Here is a 27,517-nt window from a genome sequence, read left to right as displayed (position 1 = left end):
GCCGGAAGCCAAGCCCCGCGAGCCACCCTATCGACCCCTGCCCCGCTCTGGCGCCAGCGGGACCTGGGGCCTCCTTCCTGTCCGGGCTCCGCGCCCGCGCCCCCGGCTGTGCTCCAGGCGTTGGGCTGCTCCCTGGGGCTGCCAAGGGGGGCGGGCAGTGCACTCACCTGCCTGTGAGTGGTAGTGTTTGGGTCCTGCCCACCCTGAGTGGCCCAGAGTGACCACGGTCAGGCCATGGGGACCGCACTTGTATACCACGAGGACATGACAGCTGCCCGGCTGCTCTGGGACGAGTAAGTGGGACCTGGCAGGGGCAGAGGCGGGGGATGAGGAGGGGCTCTGGACTCTGAGCTCTCTGTCCATTCAGCCCCGAGTGCGAGATCGAGTGCCCGGAGCGCCTGACCACAGCCCTGGAACGCCTGCAGCAGCGTGGCCTGGAGCAAAGGTGTCTGCAGCTGGCAGCCCGGGAGGCCTCGGAGGCGGAACTGGGCCTGGTGCACAGGTCAGACTTGGGGTGGGCCCCCTGCCCCTGAAGCCGTGGTCCAGGACCTGGGCCTGCCCCAGCCTGCTGGAGCCTGGCAAACAGAGCCTACGCCCCAAGCCTCAGTTTCACCGTTGGATGGGTGGGTGAGGGAGCAGTGAGGGGGGTGGTCCCACTGGGGGTCCAGACCCTGTTTCTCCTCCGCCTGCTCCTCCAGGTGACCCTGCCTTGCCTGCCTAACCCCTTTGCAGCCCGGAGTATGTGGCCCTGGTGCGGGGGACCCAGGCCTTGGGCACCGGGGAGCTCCAGACCCTGTCTGGACAGTACGATGCCGTCTACTTCCACCCGGTGCGTGCCCTGGGGACACACCCACCCACCCAGTCACACATCCGGGTACTCGTGCCTGTTCACACGGGCAATGTTCCCATGTGCCAATGCCCTTCTGGCTGCTGCTGCGGGCACCCGGGACTGGCCTGGCCAGTTCTGCGCAGTGCTTGGTGCCCTGCAGCCTGGCACAGGGCTTGGTAGAGCCTGTGAGGGGTAGCGGGCAGGGGGCTTACCTGCACCCCTGCCCTGGCAGAGTACCTTCCACTGTGCCCGGCTGGCTGTGGGGGCGGCGCTGCAGCTGGTGGATGCAGTGCTGGCGGGAGCTGTGCGCAACGGGCTCGCCCTGGTGAGGTGAGAGCTGCCCCCTTCCCTGGCCGCCCCGACCTGTGGGTAGCCCTGTGAGGACGCAGGATGACCCTGACACGCCCCACACCCCACTCCCACCCCCAGGCCTCCTGGGCACCATAGCCAGAGGGCTGCCGCCAATGGATTCTGCGTGTTCAACAACGTGGCCATAGCGGCCAGACATGCCCAGCGGCAGCACGGGCTGCACAGGTTTGTGCCGCTCTGGCTGCAGGGTGAGGTCCAGGCCAGCGGGGAAGGGGGTGGAGGGGGCCTTTGAGGGACCCCACCCAGCTCCTTCCCATCCTGGGCCTGGCTCCTGGTCTGGAGGTGGGAGGCCCTGCCCTCCGTGACCCCAGAGCTGTCTGTCCCCAGGATCCTCATCGTTGACTGGGATGTCCACCATGGCCAGGGCATCCAGTATATCTTTGAGGACGACCCCAGGTAAGCTGGGAGTGGGGACAAGACCCTCCCCTGCGACCCTACTTTTCAGGATGAGCACTGCCCGGCCTGGGAAAGTCTGAGGGAGCAGACGTGGCTGTGTGCTCGGTGGGGTGCGGTTAGGCTTCTGCAAGGAGCCCTGGGGCTGAGGGGCCTGTCCTCTGGCCCCGGCTGACTGTCGCAGCGTCCTTTATTTCTCCTGGCACCGCTATGAGCACGGGCGCTTCTGGCCCTATCTCCGAGAGTCAGATGCAGACGCTGTTGGGCAGGGCCCGGGCCTTGGCTTCACTGTCAACCTGCCCTGGAACCAGGTGCCTGCCCCTCACCCCGGGCCCCCCACCCAGAGCCCCTCCCCCAGCCCACATTCCCCCCTCCCCCGAGTGCAAGCCCAGGGCGTCGTGCCCCGATCACCCCCAGAGCCCAGGCCCCAGGGGTGAGGACCCCGCCGTCCTCCCCGGCAGGGCCAGCACTGATGCCCCTTGGCCACAGGTCGGGATGGGAAATGCTGACTACGTGGCCGCCTTCCTGCACGTGCTGTTGCCCGTGGCCTTTGAGGTGACCGTGAGGGGGGTGGAAGCGGTCTCAGTGGCAGGGGGGTGGGGGCGATGCGGTGCCCAAAGTGGAACAGAGACCCTGGGGTGAGGAGGGTCTCTCTGGAGGGGCCTCTCCTCCGCCTCAGCTCCAGCTTCTTTTCTGCCTCTCCCCACTGGGCCCTGCCTGCAGTTCAACCCTGAGCTGGTCCTCGTCTCCGCAGGATTTGACTCAGCCGTCGGGGATCCCGAGGTGAGGGCCTGGCCGGGCTGGGGAGGGCTTCTGGAGCCCGGGGCCAGGGCCTCACCACGCCTGCTCTGGTTGCAGGGACAGATGCAGGCCACGCCCCAGTGCTTTGCTCACCTCACGCAGCTGCTGCAGGTGCTGGCTGGCGGCCGGGTCTGCGCTGTGCTGGAGGTGATTGTGGCGAGCTGGGAGGGCGCCTGCACCGGAGGCTGACATGTGGTTGGAGGGGTCCTGCCTCGTGGGGCAGGGCATCCTGCCTGGGCCCCTGACACCCCTGCCCTTCGTGTCTCTGCCCCCTCCTTATCCCAGGGTGGCTACCACCTGGAGTCACTCTCACAGTCCGTGTGCATGATGGTGCAAGCGCTGCTGGGCGACCCTGCCCCGCCCCTGTCGGGGCCCATGGTGCCGCATGGCAGGTGCGGGGGGCAGGACGGAGGAGGGTGGGGAGGGCCAGGGGTGGGAGACCAGGCCTCACCGATCCTGCTTCTCCTCGCAGCGCCCTGGAGTCCATCCAGAGTGTCCGGGTAGCCCAGGCCCCTCACTGGATGAGCCTCCAGCAGCAAGGTCAGCGTGGCCTGGGTCGGCAGGTGGGGTGGTGCCGCAGGCTCTCGTGCAGTGGCTGTGACACTGAACCACCCCCTAGGCGTGGCCCCTGTACTGAGTCCCAGCCCCCATTCCCCAGAGGGGAGGCCCTCGTCTCTGCTGCTGACCGGGAGGCCCGAATTCAAGGCAGCGGCGACCCAGGACGTGGCTGCCCTGAGCTCCCTCCTGGACCAGCCGCGCCTCAATCCCACGCCCCCCGTACGCACGGCTGTTGCCTTGGCCGCGCCAGATGCTGCCCTGGCCCTGCCCTCTGACGTCCTCTGTGAGGAGGGGTCAGCCCCACAGGAGGAGACGCAGGCCTGGGCCAGGTGGGCAGGGTGGGCCTGGGGGGAAGCCTGGGACCGTGTCTGCACATGTGTCTGTGTGACTCATCTGTGGTCTGTGTGTCATTCTGTGTCCTCGTGTCCTACTGGTTTGTCCACCACAGGCCACATGAGGCCCTGGCCCAGGACAGGGCCCTCACTGCACTCGGGAAAGTCCTGTACCTTTTGGACAGGATCCTGGATGGGCAGGTAACAGCACTGGGGAGGGGCTGGGGGGGTGGCCATGTAGTCAGGGGCAGGGCCCAGGACGTGCCTGCGACAGGTGGCCTGTCCAGGGGAGGGCTGGGTGGTACAGAACCATGTGGACATGAGCATTGCCTTGTGCCCAGGACCCTTCCCAAAACAGCCCCCAGGGGCAGGGTTCAGGAACACCCCCCCTCAGTTCCCTCAACGAAATGTCCTTTGGCAGAGAAGTGAAGGGGATGATTCATAGTTTTATGCATCTTAGTTTCAGAAATGGAGTAGTTAGACCTCAGAGTGCACAGGTGACAGCCACGTAGACATGGGCCAAAAGAAGGGGCAGATGGGTTTGTTTACCTGGTTTGGGAGTTACCCTCTACACCTGTTATTCACTTCACAGGTGAGCAGTGGCATTGCAGTCACCCCAGCCTGTGCTGCAGCTGCCACCCTGGATGTGGCCATTCGGTGTGGCCTGTCCCACGGAGCCCAGAGGTAAGCCTCACACGGCTGGTCTGAGGCTACGAGGCAGGGCCCATGGGCACCCCCTGCCCTGGCTGGCCATGTGGGAGTGGCTCTGGGCATGGGCTCCAGGCGGGGTGAGTACAGCTTACCCAGGAGCCAACTCTTCCTCCAGGCTGCTTTGTCTGGCTGTGGGGCAGCTGGATCGGCCCCCAGATCTCACGGATGACGGGTATGACTCTCAGGTCACGGGTATGTCCAGTTCTGCAAGTATGTGGGTGGGCACATCACCCTGGATCCCCAGGGGTGACAGGTGGGCGGGGCGTTCCACAGCTGGAGTTTGGCAGAGGGCCCCTGGGAGCAATGCCAGGAGGGTCTCCAGCACAGAGGGTCAGCAGTCTTAGCATCCCTGCCCCTGAGCTGTTCTTCTTCTGTCCGGGCTCTCGACGGTGGGCGGCATCTCACACACAAGCTCATGTATCCATATGCTTGCTCTCCCCTGGAAGGAGGAATCTATGGCTGAACATTGGGGGCAAGGAGGCAGCTGCCCTGTCCATGTTCCACGTCTCTGTGCCACTGCCAGGGGTGAGTGGTGGTGTCACAGGGCAGGGCAGCTGCAGCTCACTGGCATCGGCATGAGGGCCAGACCCCTGGCTTTCACCTGCCCTTCCTGGCGGGACTCTGGGTGTGTCCGCCCACCTGAGATTGGGAGGTGGGGTGGCCTGAGCCAGCTGGAGGGGTGTTCCCTGGATGAGGGGTTGGGCTATGCTGCTGTCCCTCCCACAGACGACTGGAGGGTTTCTGAGCTGTGTCCTGGCCCTGGTGCTGCCCCTGGCCTACAGCTTCCAGCCTGACCTGGTGCTGGTGGCGCTGGGGCCCGCCCATGGCCTGCGGGACCCCCAAGCTGCACTCCTGGCTGCGCTGCTTCGGGGCCCAGCGGGGGGCCGAGTCTTGGCCCTTGTAGATGAGGTGAGCTGGGCGGGGTGGACCTGCTGTGGGGTGGGAGTGAGGAGAAACCAGCAACTCACTGCTTCCACCTCTGCTGCTGACTCAGGAATCCACACCCCAGCTTGTGGTGGTCCTGGCCAGGGTGTTGCATGGAGAGGCAGCCCCCAGCCTGGGTCCCTTCTCCATGGCCTCCCCAGAGGACGTGCAGGCCCTGATGCAGCTGAGAGGGCAGCTGGAGCCACGGTGGAAGATGCTGCAGGTGGCCAGTGAGGCTGGGGGGCCAGGCTCAGGCTGAATGCTTGGGGCCTTGGGCGACAGCTGCCTTAGAGCTCTGTGGGGAGACGGGCTCACGTCCTGGGGAGTGGGGTGCTGCCCTGAACAAGCTCATAGCCGCGTCAAGCAGTTGTGCACCTCTTCCTAGCTCCTCCTTGCGTGCTGTAACCTGGTAGCTTGAAATCGGCCAGGGTGGGAGTATTTACACCCCAGAAAAGACACTACCAACTAGTCCCCCAAGAGCCTGTTGTTAACCATTCACTAGCACACCTCTGCGCCAGGCCTCTGTCCTGAGGGCTAGGCTACGGGGCTGCCCAGGACACTGGCTCAGGGGCTCTGTATCCCCCCGCCCCAGCGCGGACTCCCCCTCCGGCGACCCGTCTCTGCACGGACGGCCCCTCCCTCGCTCCCTCCCCGCCCAATCAGTAAACGTCGGTTAAGCGAAAGTCTGACTCCGTCTCCCTTATTGAGCCCGATTTAGTTAACTCAGTTGATTCCGGCCCCAGTTTCCCCACCGGTGGGAACGAGGCTCCAGGGCGGAAGGGCCCTTGATAGGCGGCCTCCAGGTTCCGCCCCCTCCGCGCGTGCCGCCCGCCTCCCAGGTGACGCAGTTCCGGTGCGCTTGCTCCGGCTGTCTGGCTGGTCGCGCGGCGGTGACGCGGTGGCGGGAGCTGGGGCTGTGCGCTGTCCCCGGGGTGAGGGGATCCGGCAGGCGAGCGGGCGCGCGGGTCTGGCCCACGCTCCGTCCTCGGCGGTGCCTCTGCCGGCCGTCCCCTCTCCGGGGCCCCGAGAAGGCGAGTCAGGCCGCGCTCGAGGGCCCGGCGTGAGGAGGGGGCATGGCCAGCGTCCCCCAGCTGGTGGACGACCTGTGCGAGGCCCTCCTGCCGGCCGCGAAGGCTCACTCTGGCCAGCGCCGCGGGAGCCGCAAGAAGGCCAAGCAGAGCCTCAAGAGGGTGGCCTACAACGTTCTGTTCACGAGCCTCTTTCAAGATGAGACCCGCAAGCTGCAGCCCGGCCTCCCGAGACTCCCGGTGAAAAACAGGATCCTCATGCTGTCCTTCGACTTGCGAGTGAGCGGCCTGGGCGCCGAGGCCGACCGCCTGGAGGAGTTGGTGGAGGAGCTGGAGGCCGCGCATCGCCGGCCGCTGGCGGAGCTGGGATCCGTGCTGGACCTGCTGGTGCGCCTGGCGGGCAGCGGGCCCCCGCGAATGCTGCGGCGCCGGCGGGACTTCTTCCTGCACAGCCGGCCCGTCGGGAGAGACGTTCCTTACGGCGGCTACGACTGCGCCGACCTGAGCGGGTTGGAGGCGGACGTGCGGTCACTCATCTCCGGAGAGGAGTATCTGTGTCGGGACCTGGTCCGGAAGACGCTGCAGGTGATGGAGGCGGCGCCGGGCACCGGCCTGCCCGCCGTCGGGCTCTTCTCGTATGGCGACCCCTGCGGGGACAGGTTTGAGAGGGACACCCGCGTCTCGCTCTTTGGAGCCCTGGTGCACAGCCGCACCGCCGACCTGGACGTCCGCCTGGACCTGCCCCCGGTGCCGGACAGCGCAGACCTCTCCGGACTGGCCATCAAGGTAGAGTGTTTGCTTCCTGCCTCCGGCTCCCCGGGCTTGGGAAGGGCCTCGTTTGACCTTACTTCCATCGGGGCAAAAGGAGGACAGCTGGAGTTCGGAGCACTGGCGGCTGAGCCGTGGGGACTCCCACCCCACCCCCCTCCCCTCCCGCGCAGCCCCCGGCCACGTGCCGCTTTCCTCTTGTATTTACTGTTCAGTCACTTCTTTTGCCTTCGAGTTGATGTTTAAATTCAAGTTCATGAAGATGAAATAGATCCGGTTCCTTCCTGCGTTTCAAGTGTTCAGTAGCCATAGGTGGCAAAAAAACATTTGTTCCTGCTGTTCGTGCAGCGTTATATGCTGTTTTCCCGGTAAGGTGGGATTTTTCCGTTATTAAGTAAATCGTCTTTTGCCTTTGCATTTTGCGGCTTTGCTGAAAGGGTCTTCTGTCATCGTTCAGTTATTCCCTTACTGTGAGGCATTTAGATTGTTTTCAACCGTAATGCTGTGGCAGACATCTTGGCGGACGTGAGTTTTTCTGTGTCTATGTGATTTTTTTATGCTGGGTTCCCCAAAATGGAATTTCCAGATCGGAGACATCTTGTGGAAAATGTCATTGTAGGTTATTTTGAGGCTCGTAAGCCTCAGCAGGCTTGTGTTGTGTGAAATTGGGAATTGGTAACGAATTAGTTTAGTTCCTTAAATGATTCCCTAGGGGTGAAAACATGGTGTACTACTTATGTGCTTGAGGAAAATAGAAGAAACGTTCTGCCGGGTCTTTCCCATAGAGTAAATGGAAGCGTGTGGAAGTGCCCCTGGAGCTCTCATCCCACTCAGGTGAAATCTAGACACCATGTTCAGGTGAAATGTCCTTTTCCCTTGGCCTCTAGGTCTCTTCGAGTGTGGATCAGTCGGAAGATGAAGGGTTCCAATCAGCATCCAATCTGACTCCTGATTCCCAGTCTGAGCCGGGCATGACTCCAGACATTGACCTGTGGGACGCCGTGCTCACCTACGAGGCCAGCAAGCGGAGGTGCTGGGAGCAAGTTGGATGGTTCGTGAGCTTTGCCTTAAAATGCACAGTGCCCCCCCCCCCCGCCCCCCCGGTGAACCTGGCCTTTACTCAGAGAGCCCAGGTAGTTGGGTTTAGGAACTTGCAAGTTTCAGTCAAGCTGTGTACAAGTTGTCTGCGCCCTAGGGGTTGAGAGAAGTGCAGGCGGAGAGGGCTCTCGGGCCTACGCAGGTTCCCACTGAACCAGTAACTTCTGCAGATCGCACTTCGCAGTCCGAGTGGTCAGTTGGCAACTGAGTTACATCCTGGCCACGGTGGCTCCCAGTCGGAGGTGTGTGGTCAGTGCTGGGCATGGGGTGCTGACGAGGGAACGTTCTTCACGTCTATAACGACTGAGGGTGGTCCTCTGGTGAGAAGTTCGGTCCTCGCAGTGTTTCCCTGGTAGATGCTCTTCCTGTCCACGGCCTCTGCACACAGGATCTCTCAGTCTGTAGTGTGCTGGTGTCTCGCAACCTCCCAGAGTTGGGGTAGAGGACACATTTCCCAAATGTTTGGTCATGGGATTCTCTTGTTGCATCTCATCAGCTGGCATTTTTGTGGGATGCCAGTTTGGGGAGCACTGGGTGAACGAGGTGGGGTCCCCAGGGAGCCGAGTGCCTCCCAAGGGTGAGCACACGCTCGGGGATGCTGTGTGGGCCCTGCTCCTGCTGGGGTCGCTTTCCTGGCGTGGTCATCTTCCCCCACATGGATTCCCCCAGGCACCGTCGGTTTTGGTGGTTGTCTTGTCTCTGAGGGGCTTCTCTGCCCTGTGACTTCCTGTTAAGTCTTCACCCTGTCTTGTGTGCACAAAGCAAATCTAGTCGCTCCGCTGTTTGCTAACCCCTCACGGGTCTAAGCACTGGCGGCCAAGCAGCTACTGCTTTCTTTTGTAAATATTCGCTAGTGGTATTTCAGTTACCAGTTCCCACTTTGCTAGGCTCAGTTTTGCAGGTCACTGTTCAGGAGACATGGTCGCTCAGCTGGTCAACATCCTCGTTCCTTTTTCTGAATGTGCTTAATCCCCTCAGTGTCCCCCGAAAGCAGAACTGGCCCCACAGCTCCAGCGTGAGGAGTACCTTGCGGTGTCCCTTCCAGGAGGACGGCAGCCAGTGCGATAGCCTGTGCCCCGCGCTCCCGCAGGAGACACCCGGCCAGCTCGTGGCTGGGCATGGCCTGAGCTCACTCCCCCAAAGCTCTTCCACTGCCTGCTCCATCGTAACCTGCTGCCCCAACCCCTGAGGCCTGTCACTCGAGTTCATTTGGAGAATCTCGGGAACTTGTTGCAGTTGAATCCCAGCCGCCTGCTAGTTTCCTGCCGGGAGCTCTGACGAATGGGCAGTTGCGGCGCCCTGTCCACCTGCAGCCCCTGGATTGTGAGCTCTGCCCTCTCCTTGAGAACCCCCAGAGGACCCCTGCCCCTGTGCCTCACCCTGTGAGCCAGCGTCGGTCTCCCTGCTGCCAGGAGTCCTCTGTGTCTGTCGCCCTTTCTGGGGAAGTGGTTTCATTGATGTTAAAGGCCAAGTTCTCTGTGGGTCCCAGTGTGAGTTTGTTTTCCTTCATGGACTCTCCTCCCTCAGCTCTGAGCCACTGAAAGGGTCGTGTGGCCACAGTGGTCGGGAGTTGGCCCTGGAAGGGTGGGCAGGAGCCCAGCACTTGAGTGCGCAGTGGGGTGGTGCTTGCAGCACATGCATCCCCCGGGGGACCCCCTGGAGGGCCATTCGGAAGGACCCTGGAGGTCCGAGTCTCCTCCTTTCCTCGAGCTCTTCCTGCCCCAAGGGAGTGTGGGCTGGTGTCGTGGCCCGGCTGGGCCCCACCTGCTGATCGGGGCACTCAGGACCGTCCTGCCCGCTTCTCCTGCCCACTCAGGCTGTCCTCCACTCGGCCAGTACCACTTTCCAGGGATGGAAATCAGAGGTGTGCCGCCACTCCGCCTGCCATGCCTCATGGCCTCCCCATCTGGACTGTGGACCGCCGGTCCCTGCCCTCGCCCTCCCCACACTGAGCCCCGAGCACCTGGCCCCTTTCTCTTCCTGTCTCTGGGCTTTCACACAGGCCGCTCCCTCCGCCAGGGACACTGCTCCAGGTGTGGCCTTGCTCCCGGGGCCTTCCTGACCAGTGTCTCGGGTCCCTCTGGGACCCGTGTCATGGGCGGTGAGTCGCGCCTCCTTGTAGCTTGTGTCCGCGCACCTGCCCCATGAGGACTGGGCTTGTCCTGCTCTGGCCGCTGCTCTCAGACACTTGGTGAGTGAGGGAAGGAGCGCATTATGGTGCAGTGTTCGTTAAAAAGCACTTTTGGTTTTGACAAGTTCTGAGATTTTTCTCGGGTTCCTTTTATTGAGAAATTACTCTTTCCAGTGGATTTTAAAGAACAGTTCTTTCATACTTTCAGTAGGGTTGGTGGTTTCCAAAGGAATGTTTAAGAAGTGATACTGGCCTTCCCTGGTGGCGCAGTGGTTGAGAGTCCACCTGCTGATGCAGGGAACACGGCTTCGTGCCCCGGTCCGGGAGGATCCCATATGCCGTGGAGCGGCTGGGCCCGTGAGCCATGGCCGCTGAGCCTGCGCGTCCAGAGCCTGTGCTCCGCAACGGGAGAGGCCACAGCAGTGAGAGGCCCGCCTACCGCAAAAAAAAAAAAAAAAAAAAAGAGAGAAGTGATACTGTCTTTTTGGCCTCTTTTGAACAGTGTGACCGGGCTGGGCAGACACTGGTAGTTCCTGAACTTCCTACAGGACCCCCATAGGCAAAGACCTCAGGGGTGGATGTGTGCCCAGAGCTACCCTCTGTGAGACCCAGCTGGCCTGATTTCTCCTGGAATTTCAGGAGACTTTTTCCTCTGTACATTCTTTGTGCTTTTGTGGGGGAAGGGTGATAAAATGCACATAACATAAAATTTATCATCTTAATGCTTTTTTTTTTTCTTTTGAGGTACGCGGGCCTCTCACCGTTGTGGCCTCTCCCATTGCGGAGCACAGGCTCCGGACGCGCAGGCTCAGCGGCCATGGCTCACGGGCCCAGCTGCTCTGCGGCATGTGGGATCTTCCCGGACCGGGGCACGAACCCGCGTCCCCTGCATCAGCAGGTGGACTCTCAACCACTGCGCCACCAGGGAAGCCCCATCTTAACCCTTTTTAAGTGTACGGTTCAGTGGCATTAAGGACATTCACGTGGTGTGACCATCACCACCATCCGTCTCCAGAACTGTTTCATTCTCCCAAACCGAGGCTCGGTCCCCGTTACACACTCCCTCCCCCTCCCCCTCCCCCAGCCTCTGGCCCCCACCCTTCTCCTTTCTGTCTCTGTGGTTGTGACTACTTTAGGGACCCCACAGGAGTGGGGTCACTCAGTACTTGTTGTCTTGTGACTGGCTTGTATCACAGCGTCACGCCCTCAGGGTTCCTCCGTGTTGTAGCATCTGACACGTTGTGTCAGAATTTCCTTTCTTTTTAAGGCTGGATGATAGTTCCCTCGTGTGGACGGATCGCGTCCTTCTCCACTCCTCTGGCGATGGACACGTGTGCTGTTGTTAATGTTCTGCTCCAGGCTTGGGTGTTGTTTCCCATGTAGAGGCTGTCGCGAGCCGGTGGGCAGCCAGAGGACCGCTGTGTGCCCGGAGGCGCTGGGCGGCGCGGGCGTGTGCTGCTGCTTCCGGACCCTGTCTGCGCGCGGCGCCGTCTGACGGCCTGCCGGGCGCTGCTGGAGGGCTGGGGGCCGTGGGGAGTCACACCTGGTCTTAGACGTTTTATGCTGTTGAACCGCTTTGTCCCGCCTTCTGTTCACGTCCACTCGCTGCCCCCCTCTGTCCCCCACAGCCCGCCTGGCCACCGAGAGGAGCCCTACCTCACCGAGGCCGGAAGGGCCGCCTTCGACAGGTCCTGCCGGCTCTGCCAAGCAGGGCTGCAGGTGCTGGGCGGGGGCCTCCTGCAGGCCCCGCAGCCCGTCCTGGTGAAGGAGTGCGAGCTGGTGAAGGACGCGCTCAACATCCTGATTGGGGTTGTGTCCGCCACGTTTTCCCTCTGCCAGGTAAGGACATGCTCACACGTGACACACCTGGGCGCTGGGTGGGAGGGGGAGGGCAGCGGCCACAGAGTCCAGGGTGGCGTGTGGTCGGGAAGCCCACTTGGCCGCCTGCCTGGTGATTGTCTTTTCGTTTCAGTTCTAAAGAGTATTAATTCATTAACATCCTTTTAAAAACTGAATAAAAGTAAGATGTTTCTTGCCGTCAGTGAAAGAAGAGAAATGTACCCGTTTCCGTGGATCCTCGAGAAGTGCGGGCGGGAGTGGGGGGTGGGGGGGGTGGGGCCTTTTGTATGTGTTGTTCTGCACATGCTTCCCTTGTCCTGTGCCCGGTCTCTCTGTGTCCTCAGTGTACTTCCCAGGGCTGTTCTCAGGTGGAGTGTGTACTAGAAGCACGTCCTGGGCTTGGCGCAGACGCGCTCCAGCCGACTCCAGGCGGTCCTGGTGCTGGGATGCCCTCTCAGCAGCTCGGAACGCTGTTCCGACTCCGCGTTCGTGGCCTCATAGTGTTCTGTTGTGTGAATGGCCCTTCTCTGTGGAGGGGAAGCAGCCCTCTCCACCCTTTTAAAATTGTGGTAACACAGACGTAACTTAAAATTTACCATCTTACCCACTATCAAGTGTACTATTCAGTGGCATTAATTACGTTCACAATGTTTGTGTAATCATCCCACTGTCTATTTCCAAAATTTTTCATCTTTCCAAACTGAAACTCTGTCGTTATTAAACACTGACTCCCCATTTCCCCCTCCCCCAGCCCACGGTACCCACCTTTCTACTTCCTGTCTCTGTGATTTTCCTCATATGAGTGGAATCATACAGCGTTTGTCCTTTTGTGTCTGACTTATTTCATTCAGCATAACGTTCTCAGGGTTCATTCATGTTCTAACCAGTGTCAGAATTTCCTTCCTTTTTAAGGCTGAGAAGTATTCCATGCATATATAGACCGCACTTTGCTATCCATTCATCACGTTGATGGACACTTGTGTGGATTTCACCTTTTGGCTGTTGTGAATAGTGCTGTGTGAACATGGGTGCACAAGAATCTGTTGAGTCCCAGTTTTTAGTTCATTTGGGTATATTCCTAGGAGTGGAATTGCAGTAATTGCAGGGGTCATACAGTATATGTTTAACTTTCCGAGGAGCCAACAGATTATTTTCCACCATGGCTGCACCCTTTTACACTCCCTCCAGCAGTGGCCTGGGGTTTCAGTCTTTCTGCGTCCTTACCAATACTTATCCCCCCACCCCTTTTTTGGTAAATAGTAGCCACCCCAGCAGGTGTGAAGTGGTATCTCATTGTAGTTTAGATCTGCATTTCCATCATGACTAATGATGCTGAGCATTTTTTTTTTTAAGATTTTTTTCCCTTTTTGTTTTTAATTAATTAATTCTTGGCTGCGTTGGGTCTTCGTTGCTCTGCGCAGGCCTTCTCAAGTTGCGGCGAGCAGGGCTACTCTTCGTTGCGATGCACAGGCTTCTCATTGCGGTGGCTTCTTCTGTTGTGGAGCATGGGCTCTAGGCGCACGGGCTTCAGTAGTTGTGGCACACAGACTCAGTAGTTGTGTCACACGGGCTTATTTGCTCCATGGCATGTGGGATCTTCCCGGACCAGGGCTCCACTGCGCCACCAGGGAAGTCCCGAGCATTCTTTCATGGGCATGTCTTTTTTGAAGAAATGTCTATTTTGGTCCTGTGCCTTTTGTTTGTTTGTTTTGGGTTTAGAGAACGGAAATGTGTTTCCCATAGTTTTGGGTGCCGGAGGCACAATATTAAGGTGCTTGCAGGATTAATTTCTCCTGAGGCCTTTCTCCTTGGCTTTCAGACGGCTGCTTTCTTACTGTGTCCTCACATGTCCTTTGCCCTGTTTGGAATTGGGCCGTTGACTTGGAGCTCTTTATATGTTGTGGATAGTAATCCCTTATCAGATATATGATTTGCAAATATTTTCTTCCATTCTGTAGGTGGTTTTTTCATTCTCTTGATAGTGTCCTTTGAAGCACGAAAGTTTTTAATTCTGATGAAGTTCAGGTTTTCTTTTCTTTCTTTTGTTGCCTGTACCTTTGGTGTCATATTTGAGAGATCGCCAAATTCAAGGCCTCTGTGTTTCCTCTAAGAGTCTATTGTTTTAGCTCTTAAGTTTAGATATTTGATCAAGTTTGAGTTAATTTTGTATTAACTCAAGTGCAGGGGGAGGGTCCAGCTCAAATCTTTTGCATGTGGATAGTCTGTTTACCGAGCACCATTTGTTGAAAAGACTGTTCTTTCCCCGTCTGTATGGTCTTGGTATCCTTATGCATTACTTGACCGTATATGTGAGTGTTTATTTTTGGACTGTGTTCTGTTCCATGGTCTTCATGTCTGTCCTAATGTCAGTACTACAGTGTTCTGTTTTTTTGGGGTGCCGTGCCGCGCAGCTTGCGGGATCTCAGTTCAAACCAAGGATTGAACCCGGCCCACGGCAGTGAGAGCGCCGAGTCCTAACCACTAGGGCAGCAGGGAACTCCCCAAGTTCTACACTGTTTTGATTACTGTAACTTTGTAGGAAGTGTTGACCTTGGGAGGTGTGAGTTTTCCAACTTTTTTTTAAGATTGCTGTGGTTATTCAGGGCCCCTTGCAATACCATTATGAATTTTAGGATGGTTTTTCCTATTTCTGCTAAAAACACCATTGGGATATTGATAGGCATTGCATTGAATCCATAGATCGATTTGGGTGTATTATTATTATTATTTTTGGCCACACCACACAGCATGTGGGATCTTAGTTCCCTGACCAGGGATTGAACCCGTGCCCCCTGCAGTGGAAGTGCTGAGTCTTAGCCACTGGACAGCCAGGGAGCTCCCTGGGTGTATTATTGTCCTAGCATTATTAGGCACTCCAGTCCGTGAGCATCGGGTGTCCCGGCATTTATTTGGGTCTTCAGTCCCTCTCAGCGATGTTCTCTAGTTTCCACTGTGACAAGTCTCTTGCCTTCTCAGTTAAGTTTCTCTCTTAAGGATTTTATTCTTATGTTACACTAGTAACTGGAATTGTTTTCTTAGTTTCCTTTATTTGGCTTGTTCGTTGCAAGTGTGTAGAAATACAACTGATTTTTGTTTGTTGATTTCATATCCTGGAACTTTGCTGAATTCCTTTATTAGCTCTAACAGGTGTTTTGTAGATTCTTTAGTGTTTTCTGTATATAAGATCATGTTATCTGCAGACAGATAATTTTCTTCTTCCTTTCCAATTTGGATATTAAAATTGCTTCTTCTTGCCTAATTGCTCTGGCTGGGACTTCCAGTATTATGTTGAACAGAAGTGGTGAAAACAGCCATCCTTGCCTTGTTCCTTATCCTCGGGGGAAAGCTTTCAGTCTCTCACCACTGAGTGTCACGTAAGCTGTGGGTTTTTCACACGTGGCCTTTATCCTGTTGAGAAAGTTCCATTCTTTTCCTAGTTTATTGAGTGTTTTTATCATGAAAGAGTATTGAGTTTTGTCAGTTGGTTTTTTTGCATCTGCTGAGATGATCATATATAATTTTTTCCTTTGTTCTATTAATGTGTATTACATTGATTTTTTAAAAATAAATTTATTCATTTATTTATTTTTGGCTACCTCGGGTCTTCATTGCTGCGTGTGGGCTTTCTCTAGCTGTGGAAAGCCGGGGGCTACTCTTCATTGCGGTGCGCGTGCTTCTCATTGCAGTGGCTTCTCTTGCTGCGGAGCATAGGCTCTAGGCGTGCGGGCTTCAGTAGTTGTGGCATGCGGGCTCAGTAGTTGTGGCTTGCGGGCTCTAGAGTGCAGGCTCAGTAGTTACGGCACACGGGCTTAGTTGCTCTGTGGCATGTGGGATCTTCCCGGACCAGGGCTCGAACCCGTGTCCCCTGCATCGGCAGGGGGATTCTTAACCACTGCGCCACCAGGGAAGTCCCTACATTGATTTTTGTATGTTGAACTGCCCTTGCATTGCTGAGATAAAACCCACGTGGTCATGGTGTATAATCCTTTAACATGCTGATAGATTCAGTTTGTTAATATATTATCAAGGATTTTTGCATCATAAGGGATGTTGGCCTGTAGTCTTTTCCTTGTAATGTCTTTATCTTGCTTTGGCATCAGGGCAATACTGGCCTCTCAGAATTAGGAAGTGTTCCCTCCTCTTTAATTTTTGGAAGAGTTTAAGAATAACTGGTGGTAGTTCTTTAATTGTTTGGTAGGATTTACCAGTGAAGCCATATGGTGTTGGACTTTTCATTTTGGGGTTTTTGTTGATTTTATTTTCTTTAAATTGTAAAATTCACATGACGTTAACATTTATCATCTTGTTGGGAGGTGTTGTGCTGGTCCCAGCCTATTTTTTTCCAATTAATTAATGAATGAATTAATTTAAGGCTGTGTTGGGTCTTCGTTGCTGTGTGCAGGCTTCCTCTAGTTGTGGCAGTCGGGGGCTACTCTTCGTTGTGGTGCGTGGGCTTCTAATAGCGGTGGCCTGTCTCGTTGCGGAGCACGGTATTTGTGGTGCACAGGCTCAGTAGCTCCACAGCATGTGGGATATTCCCGGACCAGAGCTCAAATCGTGTCCCCTGCACTGGCAGGCTGATGCTTAACCACTGCGCCACCAGGGAAGCCCCTCTATTCCCTATTTTATTGTTTCTCTTCTTCTGTTAGCTTTGGGTTTCATTTGCTCTTTTTCTACTTCATTAAGGTGTACAGTGCGGGTATTTATTTGAGACCTTTCTTCTTTTCAGCGCAGGTACCTGCAGCTGTACGTTTTCCTGTTCACACAGCTTTCACTGCATCCCACAAGTGTGGTTGCAGTCAGTCCTCTCTTAGGTTGTTTCCGTGCTCTGCGGTTGTAAACCATATTGTGGGGAACACGCCATGGCAGGTGTCTGTGTGCCTTTTCCATTATTTCCTCGGGACAGGTGCCTGGGAGTTGCATTGCCAGCTCTAACGGCAAGCACTTTCTTACAGCCTCAGCCCCAAGCAGGTGTCTGTGTGCCTTTTCCATTATTTCCTCGGGACAGGTGCCTGATCTAACGGCAAGCACTTTCTCACAGCCCCAGCCCCAAGCAGGTGTCTGTGTGCACCCCTCAGGTAGCCTGGAAGGCCTTCTGCCTCCTGCGCCCTTTCCTGTGTGTGTATCTGGGTCGGGGCCCCTGGTCTTGGGGGTGCTGTGGGCAGTGCTGTGGTTGGTGCACGGGTGGAACGGGATGCAGCGCCACACTGGCTCTGGATGCCCGGCCCCAGTGACCCCCGCCTTCGTCCTGTCCAGCCAGCGCAGGCCTTCACGGTGAAGCAGGGTGTCCACGTCTCAGGAGCATCCCCCGAGAGCATCAGCAGCCTCCTCTCGGAGGTGGCCGAGTGCGGGACCCACTACGCGCGCCTGAGCCACTTCTCTCTGCAGCCTGTGCTGGACTCCTCGTGCAGCGAGGGCCTCGTGTTCCAGGTACGGCCCCGCCTCATGCTGCTGCAGGTGTGCCTGAGAGCTGTCCACAGGTCCTGCACCAGGGCCTCTGAGTACAAACGGTGTTCTCCTCGGTGATGTCCCAAATCCGTCAGTTGCCCTTCAGGAATGGGGTGGCCGGCGATTACGTCTTACCTGGCCCGTCACTTCACTGGAAACCTGGGGCAGACATGTTGGGGCCACGAGAGAGTGCGAGGCAGGTGTGGCCAGTGCTGGGGGCCCCGGGGGGCAGGCCAGGCGGTGTGGGTTGGGCCCATGCTGCCTGTTCCCCACTGGGTCCCTGGTGTGGGGCTGAACCAGGTCCTCTTGAAAGCCTTGTCTTTGGCCCATTCGCTGGCAACAGCCCCCAGGGCAGCGGGGGCAGCTGCGTGGGAGGGGCATCCAGACTGAGAGAAGGGCGCGGGCGACGCAACGGGGCTGCTGGGGTGACGTGACGAGGCTCAGGTTCTAGGATGGGTCCCAGTGGGGCTAGGAGGGCAGAAGGAAACCAAGACAGGACTGATGTGTCGGCTCTCTGGGGTGTGAGGGCGGGACAGCTGTCTCCTTGCTGGTGGGTGCCTGACGTTTGTTCCGGAGTGTTCCACGCAGACCTCCTGGAACGGCGTGAGCTGAGCTGGGGCCATACTGCTGTGGTGCTGCCCAGGACACGTGTGTCCTCGAGACCCCAGTGATCTGAGCAGCCAGAGACCCTCTGAGGGCTGGCGTCTGTGCACAGAGCCCAGCTGCTTGGGATCCGCAGGGTCCGGTTTCCCGGTGCAGCTGGCCCTGGCTGCGGGGACAGGATTTGCAGTGGCCTCGGGCTCCGGCCAGGCTCGGTGTCCGCACGTGACCCACAGATGCCCGTTCCTTGGAACACAGAGCCCCAGGGTTGGGGGTGGAAGCCCTGCCTTTTGCCTGCACCGGCTTGTCCTCTGGTTCTGAGCTTGGTGGCAGTTCCCCAAGTGCCTAGCCGTCCTCCTCCCAGCCCCCTGCCCCCTGCCCCGCAGGCCTTCACCAGCGGCCTGAGGAGGTACCTGCAGTACTACCGGGCCTGTGTGCTCTCCACCCCGCCCACCCTGAGCCTCCTCACCATTGCCTTTCTCTTCAAGAAACTGGGCCGGCAGCTCAGGTGAGCCTCAGCACGGCAGCCTGGTAGCTGGACAGGGGCAGGTGTGGGGCTTGCTGGGTGGTGGGCGGCCATGAAAACAGCCCTCCTGGTAGGCGTCTGGACAGCCCCTTGACCCAGCTGAGTTCACGAGGTGCTGGGCGCTGTCTGTTGGCAGCCCACCATGCAGGCCCTGCCCAGGATCGGGGGCTCCTGCCTGACAGGCACACAGGGTGCCTACAGACAGACCCGGCCCCTGGCACCCAGGAGCCAGTTAGTAAATGCCAGGCCGAGGGCCGCTGGCAGGTGCCACCTGGAGAAGGCAAAGTGGGGGGCTGGGGCGGGCTGAGGGGCTCAGTGGGAGAGGAGTTCTTGCAGGCAGAGGGGCAGGAGTGTGGAGGTCCTGGGGCTGGAGATGGGAGCCTGGGGGCATCTGGAGGGTGCTGTCGGGCTGTGCTGACGTGTGGAGCACGGCCTGAAGTGGGGTGTTGGGGGCGAGGGGCCCAGGGGGGACTTGGCAGCCATCCAGGGCAGAGGAGGTGGCAGCCTGGGGGAGGCCGGAGAGTGGCAGGTTTGGGGAAGGGTTGTGGACTCACGGGAATTCAGTCTTGGCCAGACCTGGGGAGGAGGTGGCGTTGCGTGGGGTGCCCTGGGAGGGGCCCGGTAGGAGGCTCACACCTGAGGTCCTTGAGGTGCAGGTGGTTTTAAAGCCAGACCATCTGGACAGGCAGAGTAGGGCCTGGGACGTGTTCTGCTCACCTGGTCTCACCGGCCTGTGTGTCCAGGTACCTGGCTGAGCTCTGCGGTGTCGGCACTGGACTCCTGGGCGCTGGGGGCGGAGCGCCCGGGGCTGCGTTCCCCACTGTGAGTCTGGGTTCCTGCCGGGTGTGGGCCTGGCCAGCCCCGCGGGACGGGCAGGGCTCCCCGCCTGCTGTCTGTGCCGTGTGCGCTGAGCCCTCCTCTTGCCGCCTCCAGGGCGTGAAGCTGCTCTCCTACCTCTACCAGGAGGCCCTGGATAACTGTAGCAACGAGCACTACCCGGTCCTGCTGTCCCTGCTGAAGACCAGCTGCGAGCCCTACACGCGGTGGGGGCCGGCATGGGTCGGGGCCCCGCTCAGCCCTAACACGTTCGAGCTCGTCCTCGCGTCGGGGCGCCTGCTCAGCGCAGGGATCAGAGACTGGGGTGGCACGGGGAGGGCACGATGGGGGGTTCGGACTGTGGGCACCGGGGCGCAGCTGTCTACCCCCGTGGGTGCCACCCACCTCACCACTGGCCCACCCACCCTGGCAGGTTCATCCACGACTGGGTGTACAGTGGGGTCTTCAGAGACGTTTACGGCGAGTTCATGATCCAGGTGAACCACGAGTACTTGGGCTTCAGAGGTAGGTGGCGGCCGGCTGCCGGCCGGGACCCCACACCCTCGGCGGGTCGGGGCCGTGGTTGGACTCAGACCCGGCTGTCTTGTCCCGCACGTAGATAAGTTTTACTGGACCCACGGCTACGTGCTTATTTCCAAAGAGGTGGAGGACTGCGTCCCCGTGTTCCTGAGGCACGTCGCCCACGACGTGTATGTCTGCGGGAAGACCATCAACCTGCTGAAGCTCTGCTGCCCCCGGGTGAGGGCGGCTGGCACGCGCCACCCGCAGGGTGCTGCCTGCTCGCCGTGTGCCAGCCCCCGGCCCCCTGCGGCCTGGCGATCTGTCCTCAGCTCTGGGTCAGCTGTGTTGGAGCAGGGGTCGCGGTGACCTCTCCCTCAGTTTCCCTTGAGAGTTTCACGAGCTCAACTTCGGTTGAGTTTCTGGGCGCTCGTTCAGACGGGAGGAGAGCCGAGGGCGTTTCAGAGGCCGGGGGGCAGCGGGCTCCTCCCTGCCCTCCTCTGCATTGGAAACCGCCCCGGCAGGGCAGGGATGGGCTGCGTCGCCAGGCAGGTGGACCCAGGGGGTCTTGTGCAGCGCTCACAGGGCTTGGCCGCGCTCCGTGCGGCTGAGGCTCTGCGGAAGATGGCCAGGTGGCAGTGGTGGGGTGTGGACCGGCAGCCTCTGCCTGGAGGTGCTGTCTGATGTCCGAGCAGGCTGGCCAGGTGTGTGGACCTGGGGGTTCCTGGCAGTGGAACCGCCGAGTGCAGGCCGGATCAGGGGGCAGCAGCCGGCCGAGTGCAGGGCTGAGATCAGACTGGAGCGGCCAGGACAGGCTCAGGGCTGGGTGGGAGCGGCCCATGCAGGGGAGGAGACCCATACTGGTGAGGCCCCAGGAGCAGCCCAGAGGTTGGCTGCGGGGAGGGCGGGACGACATGGTGGGCTCGGCCCTGGGGGGAGGGCGTGGCGGCTGGGGCAGTCCTGTCTGAGCTGACCTTAGGAAGTGCGTGTGGGCGTGTCCGGCTCTGGGCAGCTTCTTCTGAAGTGTTATTTGTGGGAGGCGGACCTGGCTTCTGCCACAGGGCAGCCTTGGCCTGGGCGGAAACCCACCCAGCCTGTGATGTCCTGGAGCCGTGGAGGATGCCAGCGAGGAGTGCAGGGTGTCCGAGGAAGCAGGCTGTCCGCGTGGGTCGCCAGAAACAGGGAGGCCGAGAGGGGTGTGGGTCTGAGTGCCTCCGGGCTCACGGCAGGTCCTCCCTCCTCGGCAGCATTACCTCTGCTGCTCCGATGTCCCGGTCCCTCGCGTCTCGGTGATATTCTCCCTCGAGGAGCTGAAGGACATCGAGAAGGACTGTGCCATCTACGTGGGCCGGATGGAGAGGGTGGCGCGCCACAGCTCCATCAGCAAGGAGGAGAAGGTGAGGGAGGGGCGCCTTGGGCCACGGGCCTTTTCTTGCGCCTCCCTCTCCTCCCAGGGTTCCTTGCGCCTCTCCCCCTCCTCCCAGGGTTCCTTGCGCCTCTCTCTCCCCCTCCTCCCAGCGTGGGCTGGACAGTGGGCTCCCCTCCTGCTCAGGAGGGGCAGGTGTACCGGGCCCAAGCTTTGCGCCTCCTGTGGACTGGGGAGGGGTTTGATGGAAAGTCCTTCCTGGCCCGGCACCTGGTGGGCAGCAGGGAGATGTGGGCTGGGCAGACCCCAGAGAGCAAGTGGCGGGGGTGAGCGCTGGAGGTGCAGAGGAGGCTGTACACCCTGCTGGGGCGGCCTGGCCTGGCCCTCCGTCCCCGCAGGGAAGCCCGTCCCCTTCAGGGTGGGCATACAGGCCTGGGGTCTTGGCTCCAGATTGCTCTGGGAGAGTGTATCGATTGCCTGGGAACCAGCCTCACCACTGTGTGGGGTGGGCACCGTGCCCCCAGAGCCCACCGAGGGTCTGAGCGGACCCCTCTCCCAGGCCATCCCAGGGGCATGGGAGGGAGGATTAGATGCATCAATCACTGGTGGTCTTTTTCAGGAATTACGAATGGAAATTGCAAAACAAGAATTAATCGTCCAGGCCCGGGAAGCGGCGTCCAGGGTCCTGAGCGCGCTCAGCGGTGCGTGTGGCTCGGGTCCCCCTCTGCGTCGGGGGGCTGCCTGCTGGGACTCCTCATAACATGCCCCTTACTGTCTTGTCGCAGATCGGCAGCTGTCTGAGCGGATGGCCTTGGATGCCCAGAAGCGAGAGCAGTTTCAGAGGCTGAAGGAGCAGTTTGTGAAGGACCAGGAGGTGGGTGGGGTTGGCCCGGGGGTGGCACAGGCTCGGGGAGGCGGCTTCACCAGCGGGGCCGCCGGGGGTGTTGTGCAGCGCCGCCGGGCGGCCAGGCAGGAGGAGCTGGATGATGACTTCAGCTACGCCCGTGAGCTCCGGGACCGGCAGAGGAGGCTGAAGGCCCTGGAGGAGCAGCTGGAGAGGAAGGCCAGGTAGGCGGCCGCGGGCGTAGTGGCCACTCCGGGTCGGCCTCCCCGGGACGAGGGCACCGTGGGGACACCGTGGCTCGTTTGATCTTTGATGGGCCTTTACCTTTTATTTTGACACCTTTCAGGTGTACGTTCAGGCCGGAAGAGTAGTGGTCTGAGCTCAGAAGGTCTCCTTGCGGTTGGTTTGTGTGGACTCGGGTTCAGGGTTGGGGCACACACTGTGTTCCTGTCGCCTCTCTGTCTCTTTGTTTCTTTTAAGTTAAACAGCTCCTGTTTTTCTAAGTTTTTCTTAAACCTGTTAGCAGTTTGACAGAGGAACAGGAATTTCTCCAGCACAGCATCTGCGAGTCTGTCTCTTGCTGTGCCATCAGCTTGTCCCGCCCTCCCCTGCATTTCCCATAAGCTGGCAGCAGAGCTGGCATCTCGAAGGGGGGCCCTTGGTGGGAGGGGCTGTCCCTTCCTGCTCACCGTCTCGGGGTCTCAGTTGTCCTGACCTTGGGGGCGGTTTATGGAGCTGTGACTGAGCCAGCAAGTGAGGAGTGCGTGTATGCCTGTGCACGTGCATCCGTGCTGTCGTGTGTGTACACACGTGTGTATGTGAGTAGACATTATTCACCTGTTTACACGAGGAGGAAACTAGGTGTAGAGGCTGTGTCCCTGGCCTGTGACAGCCGAATTAAAAATGGCCGGTCCAGGTTTGAAACCAGTTCCTGATGGCGAGAGGATCAAAATCGTTGGGTGTTAACATGCCAGGCCAGCTTTGAATTAAGCAAATAAAATGTTTACACTGCACCGTGTACCCTTTTGCATTAATAATCAGTTCTCTGGGGTTTGCGCCAGCAGAACGGGAAGTTGCCTTTTACGCAGCTGACGAAGTGAGGCCTCACCTCCTAGAGGCCCTGGGCAGCCCCCGGCCCCTCGCCAGTCCCTCTGCTTCAGGCTGTGTAGGGGCTCATCTGGTGTTCACTCTGCAGAGTGAATTCACTGGGCCTGCCCGCTGGGGGCTCCTAGTCTGGGGGCCAGAAAGACCTGCCCAGCGAGGCCCCTGCAGGTGTTGCGGGAGCAGCTACCTGCCCGGGGAAGGTGCTGGGCATGTGGACTGCCCATCAGGGGTCTCTGCCACGGAGAGCCTCCAGCCCACGGGGCACTGGCTGGACAGTGGGGTCACCATGGTGACCAGTCCTCTCTTGGTGGCTACAGGCAGGCCCTGGTGGATCATTACAGCAAGTTGTCTGCAGAGGCAGCTCGTCGGGAGCAGAAGGCGCTGTGGAAGGTCCAGAGGCACAGATTGGCCGGCGCTCGGCTTCGTTTTCTCTTAGAAGATCAGAAACGCGTTCAGGTAGCGCTGCTGTTCACAGGGGAGCTCTTCCCCGGCCCCCCGGGGACTCAGAAGCCCCTGAGGTTGCACGCAGACCTTCCTGTGTGCCCGCTGGAGGAGCATGAGTAAGGCTCTCATCGCGTGTTCAGAGGGGTCGTGACCGGGAGAGGCCGTGCTGCCCTCGGACGACACAGGTGGTGCTGGGCTCCAGCCGGGCTGCGAGCCAAGTGCCGCGTGAGCCCCGCCGCATCGCGGTGCCCGACAGTTGCGGGCGGTGGGGCTGTGGCTTCCACCCCCACGGCTGCCGCTGCACATCCTGCTGGTTGAATTTCAGGAGCTGCTGGAAGACATGGCGGAGGGGAAGCCCCTGGAGCCGCTGGCCATCCTCCCGGGTGCCCGCTTCCAGGTGAGTGCCCGCTCCCGGGCGAGGGGCCGGGGCAGGACCCAGGGCACGTAGCGTGGGGCTCCGAGCTGGCTGCCCCATGCCTGGCCTGTGTCCCCACTGCCCCCCTGTCGTGGGTTTTGGTGCTGGGTGCAGAACCGAACTTGGGGGACAGAGCCGGATAATGGGAGGGACCAACGCGCACTTGTGTTTCAGGCTTCCTTTCTGGGCCCTGAGCACCCAGACGGAGGCGGCAGCTGTGATCCTGGGCATGAGGGGCGGCATGAGGCTGCCCGGGACAGCCCCGACAGGCAGAGCGTGCTGACGCCGCAGCCCCTCGAGCCTCCAGCAGCTGGGGCCTGCGGCTCAGGGCCAGGAGCAGGCCCGCCGTCAGAGCAGGCGGAGGGGCCGGGGCCGTTCTCTGTGGGCCTCAGCATCCGAGACTTCCTGCCCACGGCCCAGGGGGCTGAGCAGCCTGTGCTCACCAGCGCGGCCCCCGTCCTGGACGAGGCGCTGCAGACCATTGGCTCGGACCTGCCTCCCCTGGCTCCGTCCGCAGCAGCGGACACAGGGCCCTCCGGGCCACAGGAGTACGATTTCAGAACCATCCTGAGGCCGTCTGTGGCCGCCCCAGCTTCCCCAGGGGCCCTCCAGACGGCAGGAGGCAGCTTGGGCAGTGAGGGGCAGCGGCTGCGGGAGGACACTCACGTGCAGCTGGACACGTGTGTCCCAGATGGGCGGGTGGCTCTGCCTTACGCGCACCCCCCCCAGCACCCCTCCTGCCAGGAGGAGAGCAGCCAGGACCCGGGGCAGCTCTGTGGGCAAGTGGCAGAGCCTGGTGTTCCCACAGAGGGTTATGCTTCTGGAATGGCTCCCTCCCGGCCACGGTGGAACGTCCATGGACACGTATCTGATGCCAGCATCAGGGTGGGGGAGAACGTGTGGGATGTGGCCCCCTCCCGGCCACGGTGGAATGTCCACGGACACGTGTCTGATGCCAGCATCAGGGTGGGGGAGAACGTGTGGGATGTGGCCCCCTCCCGGCCACGATGGAACGTCCACGGACACGTGTCTCAGTCCAGTGTGATGCTGGGGTTGCTCTCAGGGGAAGCTGAGCCCAACGTGCCCGGGCCCCCCTGGGTGCCCCCTGACCATAGGTCCCGGTCAGGCCTCAGCTTGGGAGCCCAGAGCCCTGCCCGGGAAGACGAGCCACGGCTGCCTGCAGAGACGGCCTCAGGCGGCTCTGGCCGTGGGGAGGAGACTGGCCTGCAGGACTTGCTGTCTGCGGAGGCTGCGCCCACTGCTCTGGAAGACAGTATCCCTGAGGAGCCAGGTCAGTGGGGCCCCCAGGGCTGTCCTGTGACGGGGGGCGTCGGTGAGCCCGGGGGGCGGGTGAGAAGCTGGCTGCCCCGGGGACTTGGTGGGGCGCTGTCCTGCGGCAGGTGCTGGGCCCTGACGCCCCCTCCCACCCCGTTTGTTCCGCTCAGGCCCGGGGGCGAGTGGGGACTCCCAGGACCTCTCTCCAAGTGGCCCTCCGAGCTCACAGGTCAGGGCAGACGGGGTCAGGGGCTGGGGACCAGGAGTCGGGGCAGCGTGTGCTGCTGGTGGGCCCCCTGCCCCCGCCTGGCCTGTCATGGGCAGTGAGGGCTCCGCCCTGGGACTGGGCAGCACATGGGGGATGCCCCCCGCCCGGTCCGTCCTCTCCCATTCGAGGGGAACAGGCGGGCTCCTTGAGGCTGGGTTGTCTCAGGAGGGCGTAGACACCCGGAGCAGCCCAGGCCCTGGCGAGGAGGCGGCCCAGCGCTGGGACAGGGAGCAGGCCTACCTGGCGGGCCTGGCGGGGCAGTACTGCCTGGAGCGGTACCCGGACAGCTACGAGGCCATGTGTGAGTGGGCCGGCCGTGGCGGGAGGGAGCCTGGCTGGCGTGTCCCTGGTGCGGGACCGTGGTCCGTGTCACCCCTGCAGCAGCGCCTCCCGCTGCCCGCCTCCTGCACCACGGGCTGCCCCGCGCTTTCGCCCTCCCCGAGGACCCCGGGGCCCAGTCAGACGCAGACGCGAGTGCGGTGCAGCTGAGCGAGCTGCTGCCGCTGCCCGTGCTCATGAAGCACTCCATCACGGCCCCGCTGGCTGCCCAGTGAGTGCCCGCCCACCCGCCCCGCCCGGCCCTCCCCGCCCGGCCCTGCCCGGCCCTCCGCGCCTTGCCGGCCAGTGACGCCAGGCCCCTCCTGCCAGCGTCTCCCTGGTGAACAAGGCCGCAGTCGACTACTTCTTCGTGGAGCTGCACCTCGGGGCGCACTTCGAGGCGTTGCGGCACTTCCTGCTGATGGAGGACGGGGAGTTTGCGCAGTCCCTCAGCGACCTGCTCTTCGAGAAGGTGAGGCCCGGGTGGGGCGGGCACAGGTGGGGCTGCGGGAGGGGGCCTGGAGGCCTCGGGACGCCTCGGGACACCCGTGCCCTGCTGCTGCAGCTCGGGGCGGGACAGACGCCTGGGGAGCTCCTCAGCCCGCTGGTGCTCAACTCCGTGCTGAGCAAGGCCCTGCAGTACAGCCTGCACGGCGACACGCCGCACGCCGCCAACCTCTCCTTCGCCCTCAAGTTCCTGCCCGAGACGTTTGCCCCCAATGCCCCGGACGTGCTGAGCTGCCTGGAGCTCAGGTACAAGGTGAGCAGGGCCCCCTTGTGCAGATGGGCGGGGGACGGTCCCGGGACGCAGGCGTGCTGAGTTGGCTTCCCTGGCAGGTTGACTGGCCCCTCAACATCGTGGTCACCGAGGGCTGCTTGAGCAGGTACAGCGGCATTTTCTCCTTCCTGTTGCAGCTGAAGCTCATGATGTGGACACTCAAGGATGTCTGCTTCCACCTCAAGCGCACAGGTGAGCCTGGCGGGGCCCCGGTGTGCCCTCAGCCCGTGGCTGTAGCTCAACACCCCCCCCCCCCCACACACACAGCACGGGTGAGCCACGCAGCCGGCTCGGTGCAGTTCCGCCAGCTACAGCTGTTCAAGCACGAGATGCAGCACTTCGTGAAGGTCATCCAGGGCTACATCGCCAACCAGATCCTGCATGTCACCTGGTGTGAGTTCCAGGCCAGGCTGGCCTCGGTGGGCGACCTAGAGGAGATCCAGCGCGCCCATGCCGAGTACCTGCACAAGGCTGTGTTCAGGTGAGGCGCGGGGCCGGGGCCGCGTACCCCGTGTCCCCCGCGTCGGGCGCGCTCACCGCAGCCCCCGCCTGCCCCCCAGGGGCCTGCTGACGGAGAAGGCGGCGCCGGTCATGAACATCATTCACAGCACCTTCAGCCTGGTGCTCAAGTTCCGCAGCCAGCTCATCGCCCAGCCCTGGCGCGGCCCCGAGCACCCCAACTTCGCCCTCCTGCAGCAGTCCTACAGCACCTTCAAGTACTACTCCCACTTCCTCTTCAAAGGTGACCCTCCCCTGGGGCCGGGCAGGGCCAGGCGGGGTGGGGGCGGGGCTGAGCTGCTCACTGACGCCCTCCCCCCAGTGGTGAGCAAGCTGGTGAACCGCGGCTACCAGCCCCACCTGGAGGACTTCCTGCTGCGCATCAACTTCAACAGCTACTACCAGGACGCCTGAGGCCTGTGCGGCCCTGGCGGGGGTGCCCGCGCTGCAATAAAGGTGCTGCCCGCCCCACTCAGCCCCACTCACGCCTCTCTCTACCGGGCGGGGTCCTGGGCCG

General features: G+C 60.7%; 2 protein-coding genes across 5 annotated transcripts; both read left to right on the top strand.

The window, feature by feature from the left end:
* The first annotated feature begins 42 nt into the window (after positions 1-42).
* Positions 43-5,555, top strand: HDAC10 (histone deacetylase 10). The gene is made up of 19 exons (XM_082850372.1): positions 43-293; positions 368-502; positions 733-829; positions 1,062-1,159; positions 1,259-1,363; positions 1,526-1,594; positions 1,776-1,902; positions 2,081-2,146; positions 2,315-2,374; positions 2,450-2,539; positions 2,678-2,784; positions 2,865-2,932; positions 3,012-3,279; positions 3,399-3,483; positions 3,875-3,966; positions 4,109-4,165; positions 4,440-4,518; positions 4,720-4,902; positions 4,988-5,555. The coding sequence occupies exons 1-19, from the start codon at positions 235-237 to the stop codon at positions 5,174-5,176; spliced, it is 2,034 nt and encodes a 677-aa protein (XP_082706498.1). The 5' UTR covers positions 43-234; the 3' UTR covers positions 5,177-5,555.
* A 299-nt stretch (positions 5,556-5,854) lies between these two features.
* TUBGCP6 (tubulin gamma complex component 6) lies at positions 5,855-27,423 on the top strand. 4 transcript variants are annotated; one of them, XM_082851047.1, is made up of 25 exons: positions 5,855-6,731; positions 7,601-7,764; positions 11,571-11,781; positions 17,038-17,211; positions 18,216-18,337; positions 19,099-19,177; positions 19,289-19,398; positions 19,605-19,696; positions 19,791-19,930; positions 20,938-21,087; positions 21,676-21,757; positions 21,842-21,930; positions 22,009-22,124; positions 23,322-23,460; positions 23,774-23,845; positions 24,038-25,154; positions 25,309-25,367; positions 25,572-25,707; positions 25,788-25,956; positions 26,055-26,196; positions 26,290-26,484; positions 26,562-26,694; positions 26,770-26,983; positions 27,063-27,244; positions 27,323-27,423. In XM_082851047.1, the coding sequence occupies exons 1-25, from the start codon at positions 5,991-5,993 to the stop codon at positions 27,412-27,414; spliced, it is 4,920 nt and encodes a 1,639-aa protein (XP_082707173.1). In that variant the 5' UTR covers positions 5,855-5,990; the 3' UTR covers positions 27,415-27,423. The 4 variants fall into 4 exon arrangements, with proteins under 4 accessions (XP_082707173.1, XP_082707172.1, XP_082707171.1 ...); XM_082851046.1 differs by having other exon boundaries at positions 26,055-26,484; XM_082851045.1 differs by having other exon boundaries at positions 25,309-25,707.
* The last annotated feature ends 94 nt before the right edge of the window (positions 27,424-27,517 follow it).

The sequence above is a fragment of the Leucopleurus acutus genome, assembly GCF_964270905.1.
Source record: "Leucopleurus acutus genome assembly, chromosome: 11".
In the NCBI taxonomy this organism is placed as follows: Eukaryota; Metazoa; Chordata; class Mammalia; order Artiodactyla; family Delphinidae; genus Leucopleurus; species Leucopleurus acutus.
This window is presented reverse-complemented; position numbering and strand designations above follow the sequence as displayed.